General features: G+C 34.5%; 1 protein-coding gene across 1 annotated transcript; it reads right to left on the bottom strand.

The window, feature by feature from the left end:
* Positions 1–5002: 5002 nt before the first annotated feature.
* Positions 5003–5944, bottom strand: LOC136172032 (olfactory receptor 4K14-like). The gene has a single exon (XM_065941155.1). It carries the CDS (start codon positions 5939–5941, stop codon positions 5003–5005), a length of 939 nt encoding a protein of 312 aa, XP_065797227.1. The 5' UTR covers positions 5942–5944.
* Between the last annotated feature and the right edge of the window lie 8498 nt (positions 5945–14442).

The raw sequence follows: 14442 nt of genomic DNA, 5'->3' as shown, positions 1-14442 counted from the left end.
AAATTTGGGCCCAAACATACAGATGGTTTTCCATGATATGTTGGTAGCAAATAGGAGTAAAAGTCTACAGCTTTGCTGTCCCAATTTAGTGACGTATTATGGTTGAATATAACTCAGTAGTGGTTAGGATTTGGGCTTCCCAGGTGGTGCTAGTTGTCAAGAACCCACCTGCCAATTCAGGAGATATAAGAGATGCAGGTTCGATCCCTGGGTTGGGAAGAGACCTGAAGGAGGGCATGGTAACCCACTCCAATATTCTTGCCTGGAGAATCCATGGACAGAGGATCCTGGTGGGCTACAATCAGGACTTGAACACAACTGAGCAACTTAGCATGCCCATTGTCAGTATTCTGATTATGGTTCTGAGAAACACTAGTAAGAAATTTTCCCATTTGGAAGAAATGCAAGCAATGTATTTGGTTGTCCACTTTGTTTGGCTAGAAGCATACATATATACTGATTCATGAAAAGTTATTAATGGTTTAGTTAGATGATCAGATCTTAAAGTAAATCGAATTGGAAGACTGTAGGCAAAGAATTCCTGAGGGAGAATTGGTGGTAATTGATCTCTCAGAATGGTCACAGATTATGAAAATCTGTGTCTGGTGTATTCTTAACAAAGGGTATCCATTATAGAGGAAACTTCAGTAGTAGACTAATAAATTCTATGCATGCTAACCTCTTTTTCCAACCATCTCCAGTGCTTGCTAAATGGGATTTTGTACAAAATAACCATGGTCAGAAATCATGTATTGCTATCACTGCATTTGATCAAGTTTATTTTATAGCAAAGCAATTAGCAACAACAATGATTATAGAAGTGGATTTGTGGTCATGGAATTTATGAATCATAGCGTACTTAATCCCCCATAAATAGCTGATCTAATGAATGGTAAGATGGCATACTGAAGACTTCCTTATGAGTTTTTTGGGAGGTAATATTTTCATTCTTTTATTCTGGAATCAAAATGTGGGAGTTATAGTTAATCTTTACACTCTGATGCTTCATAACCCACTCACAAAATGTTTGCTTCCTAACTACCAATTTGAACACTTCCACCACAGTAGATAGTATTTTCACTAACTTGGAAGTTAAGACTGACTACTGGCCATTTCGTGGTGAAACTGAAAGAAGAAAGTGAAAAAGTTGACTTAACTTAACATTCAGAAAACTAGCATTATGCATCTGGTCCCATCACTTCATGGGAAATAGATGGGGAGACAGTGGAAACAGTGTCAGACTTTATTTTTTGGGTTCCAAAATCACTGCAGATGGTGACTGCAGCCATGAAATTAAAAGACACTTACTCCTTGGAAGGAAAGTTATGACCAAGCTAGATAGCATATTAAAAAGCAGAGACATTACTTTGCCAACAAAGGTCTGTCTGGTCAAGGCTATTTTTTTTCCAGTGGTCATGTATGGATGTGAGAGTTGGACTCTGAAGAACGCTGAGCAACTAAAAATTGATGTTTTTGAACTATGGTGTTAGAGAAGACTCTTGAGAGTCCCTTGGACTACAAGGACATCCAACCAGTCCATCCTAAAGGAGATAAGTCCAGGGTGTTCATTGGAAGGACTGATGCTGAAGCTGAAACTCCAATTCTTTGGCCACCTCATGCGAAGAGTTGACTCATTGGAAAAGACCATGATGCTGAGAGGGATTGGCGGCGGGAGGAGAAGGGGACGACAGAGAATGAGATGGCTGGATGGCATCACCAACTCGATGGACATTAGTTTGAGTAAACTCTGGGAGTTGGTGATGGACAAGAAGGCCTGGCGTGCTACGATTCATGGGGTCGCCAAGAGTCAAACAAGACTGAGCGAGTGAACTGAACTGAATTGACCATTTAAGTTTGGCTAGAGAATGTATAAAACTGTGCATATCACTGATTAATATCTGTGAGAATGATTATAAAATAAGCTAGTGAGAATTAAGGAGAATGTGCCTTTCTGATAAGTGTATGAAAAGTAATTCCAAATGGTGTGAAAGCGACTGTAATGTCTGAGTTGAGAGCAGGTGACACTTGCGTTTGTTATGGCAACTTTTATTATAAGACAATATAAGCTGGATTTTTCATCCTTATGCCCTTCTATCTTCAGAATAATAGAAAATTCATACAAATTGTACTTAAGCCGTTTATTTTTTAAGAACTGAAAGAAGTAAAAAGATGCCCATTATTCTAGGTAGGATAAAAGATGTCTCAAAAATACAGAGATGACAGTGCAGCAAATGAATGGGCATACCCGTGAGAAAGAACTGAGGCGACCGCCCGAGATAGAGACAGCCGTGTGGTTGGCTCTTGGTCTTTTGGCACCACCTCTGTGCAGACATGTTCTTGGTGATGTTTCTTCTATTCCTAACTTTCACTTCATGATAAAATTAGCTTGCAAACCATATTACTCCCAGTATTTTTATACAGTTATATTGATAGAGACACTCTAATGTTTTATTCTTGTCATAATTTATTCTTTCACTCTCAGGAATAATTTTCTATTGTACTGTGTAGAGTCAATAATAAATGAATAATTTTGGAAATCAGATTGATCTTTGAATCCTTAAATGGAGAAAAAATTCAATTGTACTATCTTGATGAACTGTATTTCATATTTCTGAGTCTCATTTTCTTATCCATTATTTGGATAATATAATAATAGTAAATTTATATAATAAGCATAACAGTGGTATAGAGCAGGCATTCAAAGATGATAAGTACTATTTTTTTGCTAAAGTTTTTTTAATTTTTTCACTTTAGTTGAAGCATAGATGGTTTATAATATTATATAGTATTAGTTTTAGGTGTACAGCAAGGTGATTCAGTTATATATATATACTATATATATGCTCAATATATGTTTTTATAGGTTATGGCAAGATATTGAATATAATTCTATGTGATATATAGTAAATCCTTGTGGCTTATCTTTTTTATGTATAATACTTTCTATCTGTTAATTCCATTCTCCTCATTTATCGCTCCTCCCATCCTTTCCCCTTTGGTAACTCTAAGTATGTTTCTTTTGAGAGTCGGTTTCTCTTTTGTGTCTAGATTCATTTGTATTATTTTTATATTCTACACATTTCTACACAGAAGTGATAGCATATAATATTTCTCTTTCTCTGCATGACTCATTTCACTTAGTATGATTTTCTCTATATTCAGCTATCTTGTTTAAAATGACAATGCTTCATTCATTTTTGTATCTGAGTAATATTCAAGTAAGTGTGTGTGTGTGTGTGTGTGTGTGTGTGTGTATCACATATTCTTAAATCAATCTTCTGTTGATGAGCAGTTAGTTTGTTTTCATGTCTTGGCTATTGTAAATAATGTTCCTCTGAACTTTGGGGTGCATGTATCTTTTCAAGTTAAGTTTTCATGTTTTCTGGATATATGGCCAGGAGTGGGATTGCTGTACTTTTATATCTAGGCTCTCTATTTTGTTCCATTGATCTATATGTCTATTTGGCACCAATACCATGCTCTTTTGATACTGTAGCTTTACAGTATCGTGTGAATTCTAGAAGGGTTATGTCTCCAGCTTTGTTCTTTTTCTTCAGGATTGCTTGACAGTTCTGGGTCTTTTGTAGTTCCATACAAATTTTAGGATTGTTTGTTATAGTTCAGTGAAGAAAGCTATGAATGTTTTGAAAAATATCACAGTAAATTTGTAGATTGCTTTGGGTGGTATAGGCATTTTAACAGTATTAATTCTTCCAATATAAGAGCATAAGATATCTTTCTATTTCTTTGAATAAGTTTCAGTTTCCTTTATCAGAGTTTTATAGTTCTCAAATACAGATTTTTCACCTCTTTGATTAAAATTATTTCTAGGTATTTATATATATTTGCATATATATATATTGGTATCTTACTTTTGACACAATTTTAAATGGAATTTTTTTTTTGCTTTCATTCTCTGATACTTCATTGACATGTAAGTACATCACTTTTATTCTGCCATTTTTCTATTTTTGTTTCCATATTAAGAGAAATTTGATTTCTATATGTACCGTATTTTTATTTTAGGACTTTTATTGTTGATTCTTACAACTGAATTTCAATTTACTTAATTTATACCTCTAAAGGAAAGCAAATTTTATTTATTATTTAAAATCTTCAGGAATTTGTAATTCATGAACAAAAACTGTACTTAAATACACCATGATTGATAAATGGTATTGATATTTGAATTTAAAAAATGGCCCTTTATATATCAATTAAAATATATTTGTTGAATGTTGATTACAAGTACTAAGTACTGCAGTTTCAAGAATTAACCAGGTAAGAAATAGCCCCTACCATTAAGGAGTTTACAAATTCAGGACTTCTAAACCAATAGTTAATATAATTCAAAGTATAAATGTTAATCCTTGAGACTAAGATAATCAAAAGGGATATCATTTGGGTTTTTTTTTTTTCTTCTTTTATTGAGTTAATGGAAACCAAACACAGAATATCTTCTGCTGTTATTCTAGTGTCCACTGTCATTCCTATGTACTATACCACTGTTATTCTCTCTTTATTTTGCCCCTACTGCTTTCCATTAGTATTTGGGTAGAGAGTTAAGCTAAACAGTGATTCAGTTGACAAGAGGTTAAGTGAAAAGTCTGAGGAAAAGAGTCAGTGTTACAGAAACACCTTCCAAATGGAGTTAGGAGAAAATTCTAAGGAAGTTTATTAAGATGCTATCCATCAGAATGGCTGTATAGCTTTGTTGAATGAATTTTAGCTTCTAAATTAATACAGTTAAAGGCATAGGAAAGCTGATTAGACAATCCCCTCACAAAGAAGAACTATTTGTGTTGAGTTTTAGGGAAACATTTTGTGGTGTTCTACTGGTTGATTAGTAAATGTTAAAATTCCATGAACTTTATTAACCCTATTCCTATACTTGGAGACAGGTATAACATGTAGCTATAAATTGGATGCCTAGAATGTTCAACCTCTTTTTCAAGGTCAGTCTATTGTCAATTTGAAGTGCTTCTAGTGAGGTTTCTAGGCATTAAATATTTCCCTTGGGATGTATGTAGTAGCTTCTGAATCTCTTTAGAGCAATTTTTATCTCTTTATTTCTCAGGGTATAAATGGCTGGATTTAGAAGAGGTGTAATAACAGAGTAAAACACGGCAAGAAATTTGTCCACCCAGGTGATGCTGAGTGGCCACACATAGATGAAGATGCAGGGCCCAAAGAAGAGCAGCACCACTGTGATGTGGGCAGTGCAGGTAGAGAGTGCCCTAGATGTACCAGCTTTAGAGCTTTGGCGAACAGTAAGAAGAATATATGTGTAGGATATCAACAACACTATAAAGCATGTCATGGTTAGAACTCCACTGTCAGCATTCATTAATATTCCCAAGTTATAAGAGTCTATGCAGGCAAGCTTGATTACCAGTGGTATGTCACAGAAGAAACTGTCGATTTCCCTGGGGCCACAGAAGGGCAATTGCACAATCACAACCATTTGACTCAAGGCATGCACAAAGGCAATGGTCCAGGAAGTCGCCACAAGCCCAATGCACTTTTGCAGGTTCATTATGGTTGAATAGTGGAGTGGCTTGCAGATGGCCACATAGCGGTCATAGGCCATTACCACCAATAGCACCATTTCATCCCCTCCCAAAAAATGCACAGAGAGGACCTGGCACATGCAGCCTCCAAAGGAAATAGTCTTGTTCTCTCTGACAAAGTCTGTGATCATCTTAGGAGTGGTTACTGAAGAAAGCCACATATCAACAAAGGATAGGTTGGCCAATAGGAAGTACATGGGAGAATGCAGATGGGGGTCAGTGATGATTAAGAGTATGATGGCAATATTTCCAAATAAAATGATCAGGTAAAGCATAAAAAACATCGGTAAGAGGAATACCTGCATAGTCCATGACTGGCAAAGTCCCAGAAGCACAAATTCTGACACTACAGACAGATTTCCTGTGTCCATTTAATTCAGCGTGTCCTCTAAAACCACCAGGAGAAAAAGACAGATTTTTCAGTTAGTGGGATGGGAAAGGATATTTAATCTTTAGAAAATGGTTGAAATCCTATCTCAATGAAGTTTAAATTCATTGAGAATTAGCATCTATATCTGAAAGTGAAAATTTAATTGGGAAGACAAATATTAGGAAAATACTCATGGTGTTATGACCAAAAGAGAAGTAAATGCCTAACATTTGCTGTCCAAGATAGAATTCTTATAAATGATTAACTCAGAGGATATTCCCACAAAGAAAAATTGAGAAAGGGAACAGCAAAATGAAAGGCTGAGAAAAGATTGTAGTGTCACCTAGAAACTAGGTTCAGTGTGCTTCCCCAGTGAAAAGAATCTGAGTGCAGGACCAGCAACTGCTATACTGTAATAGCTATGGTTTGAGTAGTCTACTTAGGAAGATGATGGTGAACAGATACTGAAGTCCAGAACAAATGGCATGGCACAAAATCAGTTTCTCTCTATTATGCATATTGATTTCTTTAAGCCTCATTTGAGTGTCTTCTTTAAGACATCATTTAATTAAATTTTTACCTTATTTCTCTACATTATATATTGGGACACTGTTTAGGTGAAAAGTCATATAAAAAGTCATATAGTAAACACCAGGCATGATAATTCACATGCATAATCAAGCACATAATTTACCATTGTTTAAGATCACATGTCAATAGAATTCATTTAGTTAACTAAATCTATTAGAAAAAATGTCTGGAGAATTATGTGAGAAAGGGAGGTTACTCAGACTCAGATTCTGTTTTGATGACATCTGAATGAAAGTTCCTTATAACTCGAGTTTATGTATAGAAAATATTTACTTTCAATTTTGTCAATAGATGGTAGGAAACCCCTAGGTTTTGAAATATTACCATAAATGTATAAAAATATTCTCTAAGATTACAGTAAACTACAGACATGTGTAAACAAAGTATGTCTTTGTTAGTACTGATTGAATATGAAGTTAAAACTTCAGAGATCATCAATTATTGACCTCTAAATAGAATAAAGATATAGCTTATATTAATCCTTAAGTACATTAAGAATTCCTCTCGAGCTGAATGGTGGGAATATAACTGTATCTCTGAAGTGAATGTGAAAGTCTCTCAGTCCTGTCTGACTCTTTGTGACCCCAAAGACTATACAGTCCATGGAATTCTCCAGGCCAGAATACTGGAGTGGGTAGCCTTTCCTTTCTCCAGGGGATCTTCCCAATTTGGGGATTGAACCCAGGTCTCCCACATTGCTGGGGGATTCTTTACCAGCTGAGCCACAAGGGTGTGTGTCTCTCTTCCCCCTCTGTTTATTTCCCTTGGCTTTGTTTTACTTTTTGGGTGCTGCATTTTCTTTTATCCTTTGAAACCTCAAGAGTGGTGCTAAGGTGAGCAGGTGAACAATGAAAACTATTACCTCATCATGGGCACTGGTTTCCCCTTCAAATGTGAACTCAGAAGTATAGAGAAAGGATGGAAAGAAAAAATCATTTCTTCAAAAAATTAGATGACTCACACATTTGCTGTGAATGGGGGAACATGTAATGATAGTCTCACAATTTAAAGATAAATATATCTTCCATGAGAGAGATATGCTTAATTTCTAAAGAAAATATCCTACATTACACACAATAGCCTTATGTCCCCTGATAAATTTGAATGATTTCACCTTTCCTTGGAAAATTAATTTTTGTCAAGATAAAGCTATCAAGATAATAGACGAGGATTAGTTTTCTATGTTTCTTTAAATACCTCTTGGGATAAGGGATAAGGAAGATAGCTAGTGCAAAAGCAGAAATTCAGCTGGGTTTGAGAGAGGAATTTCTTAAAAGCTTAATATGTACATTGCTGAGGAACCACTTACCAAAAAGAAATGACAGTATTTTTAAAATCAGTTTAGAAATTGTTAATATTTCATAATATTAGTAGACTGATTATATCAATCAATATCAATCTAACATTTGAGAAAATTAGTAGAATAACCCGATGGCCTTTTAGATTAGTCAGATTTGGTCTAAACTCCAGCTTTATTACTTGTTGACCTTGTGATGGTGAGCTAAATTTATTTCTATTTCCATTTCCTCATCTGTGAAAAGAGAACACTCAATCTAACAGACTTGTCTTCAAATCAGAAAACATTAGAAATTACTGAAAGTTGTCTGATATTCAGCATATGTTTAATAAACTAGTTATTTCTTCTCCTCATTCATTAAAATGTAACTCAAAGCTCTGCAGTTTCCAAAGGTTTCAAGAAACAATCTTAGTTAACTGCCAACCACCTTATATATAAAGTAAATTTTATTTAAAATAATAACTGATTACATTTTCTTTAAATTAAATAAGCAACTTTATAGAATGTAGATGCAAAGGAAATATCAAGAAGCAAGAATTGCTTCTTGCTTTCCATGAGCTTAACAAGATTTTCACCTTTTATATTTGCTTTTATCTAGGAAGTGTTTCATATTTTAAGAAAGCCCTCAAGTGTAGAGTACATTTTTTTAAAGCACCATTAGAATCCTGTAACTTTGGGTCAGTTTTCACAAGAAGAGGTGGTTATAGCTTTGGGATTAGTGAAAATGAAAAAGTTAAGGAAAGGAGACAAATTGAGTTACTCTTTTTAGAATATTAAAATACAGCCAAGCATTTTTCATCCCCATCTAGATGCAAGGTCCTCCTATTTTTATAATAGCAATTCTAAAACTGTGGTTATCAACATTTTTAATTTTACAAAGAGAAACTTGGACACAGAGAATTTAATAGATAGTCTGAGAAAGTACACAGGGAAACTGTCCAAGTTCCTTTCTCTACCTAAAGCGGCTCTCTTTTCTTCCTAAGGTTATGAGTTTTAATCCTGTTAAATCCTGTTAACCCTATTGGATCACTTCTCACTGGATACATAATTACTTTTTCTTCTATCTTGATGCTGAAAGTTACCTTAGTATGTAGTACTCTCTCTGATATAAAACTCTTATCTTTTAAATGAAAAGGACCAATTAGCCAGGATAGTTGGAAGTTGCTCATAATCAAGTAGTTGTTGTAATTTTCAAAGAGCTGTGATCTCTCAAAGCAGACTTGAGAACACCTCTGAGGCATGGCATTATGACGGCATGTATACTGTTGTTAAACAGACCATGGAAATTCCAGAAGGATAATTCATTATCTCTTTAAAGGTCAGAAGCTAAACAAGTCATACTCAACTTTAAGCATAGTGGGCATGCATGAAACAGATACATAGAAATATTTTTAAAATTATTTTAAGGAAGAAAGTTCTAGAGAATATGAGATAACTTACTAAGATCAGATTTCTCTAAGACCAGAATATTTTTTATTCTTCTCTTCTGATATATGCTTGAGATAACATCCACTGTGGAGTGGAAACAGTATCTGTGGGAGAGATTTCCCTCAGCCTGACATATATTTACCACTGGAATCCCCTGGGTGAATTTTTCCTATGACTTGTTCTGGACAGAACAAGAATCATGAAAATAATTTACACTGTACATCTGTTAGGGACATTTTGCTAACATTTGAAACAGAAATTCCATTCTGAATATTTATCCAAAGAAAACCAAACATATATAGGTGTATATGCACCCCTATATTCACTGTCCCATTATTTACAATATCCAAGATATAGAAACTAGTGTCCATCAGTGGATGAATGGATGAAGGAGATGAAGGAATGGAGTATTATCCAGCTCTAAAATAGAATGAACTCTGTCATTTGTGACAACAAGGATGGACCTTGAAGGTTTTATGCCAAATGAAATAAATCAGATGAAGATGACAAATACTGTATGATTTCAGTAATATGTGAGATCTGGGACAACAAAGCAAACAGAAACTCATAGGTACAAAGAACAGATTAGTGATTGCCAAAGGGGAAAGGGGTTGAAGAGTAGGTGAAATTGGTTAAGAGTGCCAACTGATTGATGATGAATATAAGTGTACTTAGACTTGGTGTTGATTACTTTGTAGGGTTTACAGATGTCAAATTATCATTCTGTACACCCAAAATTTATATAGTAAGTAAGAAGCACATAAAAATAGATAGAAGTAACCTGAAAAGCACTAATTTTACTGAGCCATTTAAAATGCAATATACACTTGAAATTAATATATTAATAATATTGTGAGTCAACTATGTATCAATAAATTTAGAAAAAATAAATATGCAATATTATTGAGTGCTTTAAAACTGATTTAACTTCACCATTAAAATAATTGCATTAATTATGCAAAAAAATTTAATGCCATTATATAAAAAATTTTACACCAAACATGGTTTCTCCTATATTATTTTCTAGATTACTTATCGCTTACATTTTTCAATACATCTGTGATCCATAATGAGTTAGTGTTTGTGAAAGATGTAAGGTCTATGTTTCGATTCTTGGGATTTTTGCATGTGGATATCTAGTTGTTCCTTCACTAACTAGATCTTTCCTGTATTTTATTGTGTTTGTTTCTTTGTCAACTTATTGACAAAGTTTCCTACGTACGTCTATTTCTTGGCCTTTAATACTGTTACATAGATATCTTTCCATTCTTTAGCCAATGCCACACTGTATTGATTGCTGTAGCTTTATAGTAAATCTTGAAGTCTAGTAATGTCAGACTTCTGACCTTGTTCTTCTTCTTCATCCTTTTACTTCTAATCCATATCTTTATCTTTAAAGTGTGTTTGACATGTAATATATAGTTGCATCAATATTCATGAGATATTAGTCTGTAGTTTATTTTGTGTCATTTTTGTGTTGCTTTTGCACCAAAGTAAAGCTGTTCCCTACTCCTCTATTTTCTGGAAGAGTGTGTTGGGAATTGGAAGCATTTATATATAATATATAAATTATATTTTATAAAATATATAAATTATATGTAAATATATATTATAAATAATATATAAAATATATAAATATTTGGTAGAATGCACCAGTGAAGTCATTAGGGCCTGGCTTTTTCATTTTAGTAAGTTTTGTAATTCCTAATTCAATTCTTTTTTCTTATGTCTTCAATTCTCTATTTCTTCTTGTGTGTTTTTAGGTATTTGCCCATTCCATGTAAAATATCTAATTTATTGGCATATTGTTTTCTATAGTATTCTTTTTAATTCCTCAGCATATGGATAGACCACAATTTATTTATTAATTTGAGTTATTTCAAGTGTTGGTATTATAAACTGAGTGCTATGAACTTTTGCAAAGCCATTGTGTGGAACAAGAGACAATAATGGATTCCTTTCAGAATGTAATAACATTGGAGAGCAGCTCCTGCAGATTCAGGAACTCCAACTAGAACCCCAAATCTCCAGGTTCAGTTTCTTGTAGTTAGATCTGCTTCCCAGTTACAGAAATTGAGCTTCTAGGTCTTTTTTTCCATTTCTTCTCTACCTTTTCTTCTATCTTTTCCTAGTCTCCACACCCACTGGAAACCAATTCCCTAGGACTTTGGTCTCAGCAGGTTGTCGTGGAATAAAGGAGATAAACCAGCTCATGATATGATACGCATGACTAAAACCAAGCAAATGTGTTATGTTTGTAATTTTGTATAGTTAAGTACTTTTTTTAAGGAAATGGCTTTATCACTAAAAGAATGACAAATACAGTGGAATTTTAGGATGTGTGGCAAGTAATAATCAGTGATCATTTTGGGGAAAGTAGTCTTCCAGGCACTATTGAACTTTACCAAATATATGTATATTGTGTGTGGTCTGGTATAAAGCTGTTCCTATGCTTTCTCTCTGAAGATGGGTAAGACCATCTTTTGTGGACATGTCAAATACAGCTCTGATCCTTGTAGGGTACAGTGAGTTCTCTAAATGCCATGGCTTCTTTCCTACTTTCAGATAGTTGTGAGTGACCCAGAAAACCTTCATGGATCTCTACCTATTTTTTGCATATTTATCTTTGGTCTGGGAGAAAAGTAGTGGAGACATTGAGGTGTGTCCATTTATGATAGAATAAATATGTTATTTTCTGTCATACTGCTTCTGTTTCAGTTATCATTCACAAACTTTTGATTTGTTCTTTAAGGTGGGAATATTTCCTTATTTTTTCAATGGAACATGAGAAAACAATCTCTAAAGAATTTGGAATTTATAAGAAATGCCTTCTGAGGTAGACTGATCATAGTATGAAGACTATTCCATTGTAATAGTTGTTTAGTTCTCAACTTTTGCCATTTGTAAACAAAATATTTGCCCGTTGTGTTTTTCAGGTTATTTGTTTTCATTGAATGAATACACAGGATTGTTTTCCTACTTCCTTTTGTCTCTGTAACCAGAGTTGCTACCAGTGACTGCAATTTCTTCCTTAAAATTGCAAGGTCTTCTATAATTATAAAATTCTAGTTTTTTTGATTATGGTTAAGCGATATATAAAAATAACCTACCAAAAATGTGTATTGATCTTTTATCACTGAGACTCCCCTCTGCCAAAAATCAGAATTCATAAATACAATAATACCACTTGCTATAGCTGCTAGATTTCATCTAATGTAACAATGCCACAAACTAACAAAAAGGACTACATGACATGCTATCAATAAATCTATTCAAATACACAGCTAGAGAAGCTACATTGAGTCGTGTTTTATTATTGGGAATTAGTAGTTATGTGATGGTATCTAAATGGCATTACTTTAATTCTCTGTAAAATAACACACGTGATTAAAATATTAGTTCAGTTCAGTTCAGTTCACTCAGTTGTGTCCGACTCTTCGCGACCCTATGGACCACAGCACGCCAGACCTCCCTGTCCATCACCGACTCCCAGAGTTTGTTCAAACTCATCTCCATTGATTTGGTGATGCCATCCAACCATCTCATCCTCTGTCGTCCCCTTCTCCAACTGCCTTCAATCGTTTCCAGCCTCAGGGTCTTTTCAAATGAGTCAGCTCTTTGCATCAGGTGGCCAAAGTATTGGAGTTTCAGCTTCAACATCCTTCCAATGAACACTCAGGGCTGATTTCCTTTAGGATGGACTGGTTGGATCTCCTTGCAGTCCAAGGGACTCTCAAGAGTCTTCTTTCTTATTTTTCTTAATATCTTCTGCTTCTGTTAGGTCCATACCATTTCTGTCCTTTATTGAGCCTATCTTTGCATGAAATGCTCCCTTGGGATCTCTAATTTTCTTGAAGAGAACTCTAGTCTTTCCCAGTCTATTGTTTTCCTCTATTTCTTTGCACTGATAACTGAGGAAGGCTTTCTTATCTCTTCTTCCTATTCTTTAGAACTCTGTATTCAGATGCTTATATCTTTCATTTTCTCCTTTGCTTTTCATTTCTCTTCTTTTCACAGCTATTTGTAAGGCCTCCTCAGACAGCCATTTTGCTTTTTTGCATTTCTTTTCTTGGGATGGTCTTGATCCCTGTTTCCTGTACAATGTCACAAACCTTTGTTCATAGTTCATCAGGTACTGTGTCAGATCTAGACCCTTAAGTCTATTTCTCACTTCCACTGTATAATTGTAAGGAATTTGATTTAGTTCATACCTGAATGGGCTAGTGGTTTTCCCTACTTTCTGCTATTTAAATCTGAATTTGGCAATAAGGAGTTCATGATCTGAGCCACAGTCATCTCCTGGTCTTGTTTTTGCTGACTGTATAGAGCTTTTCCATCTTTTGCTGCAAAGAATATAATCAATCTGATTTAGGTGTTTACTACCTGGTGATGTCCATGTGTAGAGTCTTCTCTTGTGTTGTTGGAAGAGGGTATTTGCTATGACCAGTGCGTTCTCTTGGCAAAACTCTATTAGCCTTTGCCCTGCTTCATTCTGTACTCCAAGGCCATATTAGCATGTTACTCCTGGTGTCTCTTGGCTTTCTACTTTTGCATTCCAGGCCCCCATAATGAAAAGGACATCTTTTTTGGGAGTGTTAGTTCTAAAAGGCCTTGTTAAGTGTGTTATTAATTATCATATTTTAAAATCAAGTCACTTTTAAGAAAAAAAATCAGGTTTTTCCTGAATTCTGTAAACTGATTTTTGGAGTCAGGAGCACAGTTTCTAAAATTCAGAAATTGGGGCATAAGAAGTGTGAGTAAGATTTAAAATTAGCAGACTTACAGACATCTACATAAACTCTCACTATGGAAGCAACAAGAAAATTCAGTGTACTTTGATAGTATAGGTAGATACTGAAATTCAGACTTACTGTTTTCTTAGGCACCACACATGAGTGCTGAGTCAGAGTTTAAGACAGAGAACCACAACAAGTGTCACATCATTCTGGTAATACAGACATTCTGTGATAGACTTTCCAAAGAGTCACTTTATTTTTCCTTTCAATCAATACCATTTCAATGCCTTGATTAAGCATGTATTTACGAGCTCCTCTTAAATACAAGTGAGTTTTTAATTGAACATTTTTATAATTCAGTCAGCAACATTTAAAAATCTAAAATTTATTTTTTGTTGGATTTTTATAATTTTGCTGTGTTTTACTTGACTTACTCTGAATGGATCAATA

This window comes from Muntiacus reevesi, chromosome 7, assembly GCF_963930625.1.
Source record: "Muntiacus reevesi chromosome 7, mMunRee1.1, whole genome shotgun sequence".
NCBI classification, from domain to species: domain Eukaryota; kingdom Metazoa; phylum Chordata; class Mammalia; order Artiodactyla; family Cervidae; genus Muntiacus; species Muntiacus reevesi.
This window is presented reverse-complemented; position numbering and strand designations above follow the sequence as displayed.

Excerpts from the sequence above, each read along its gene's own strand:
- LOC136172032 (XM_065941155.1), bottom strand. The coding sequence starts at position 5,941 with ATGGACACAGGAAATCTGTCTGTAGTGTCAGAATTTGTGCTTCTGGGA.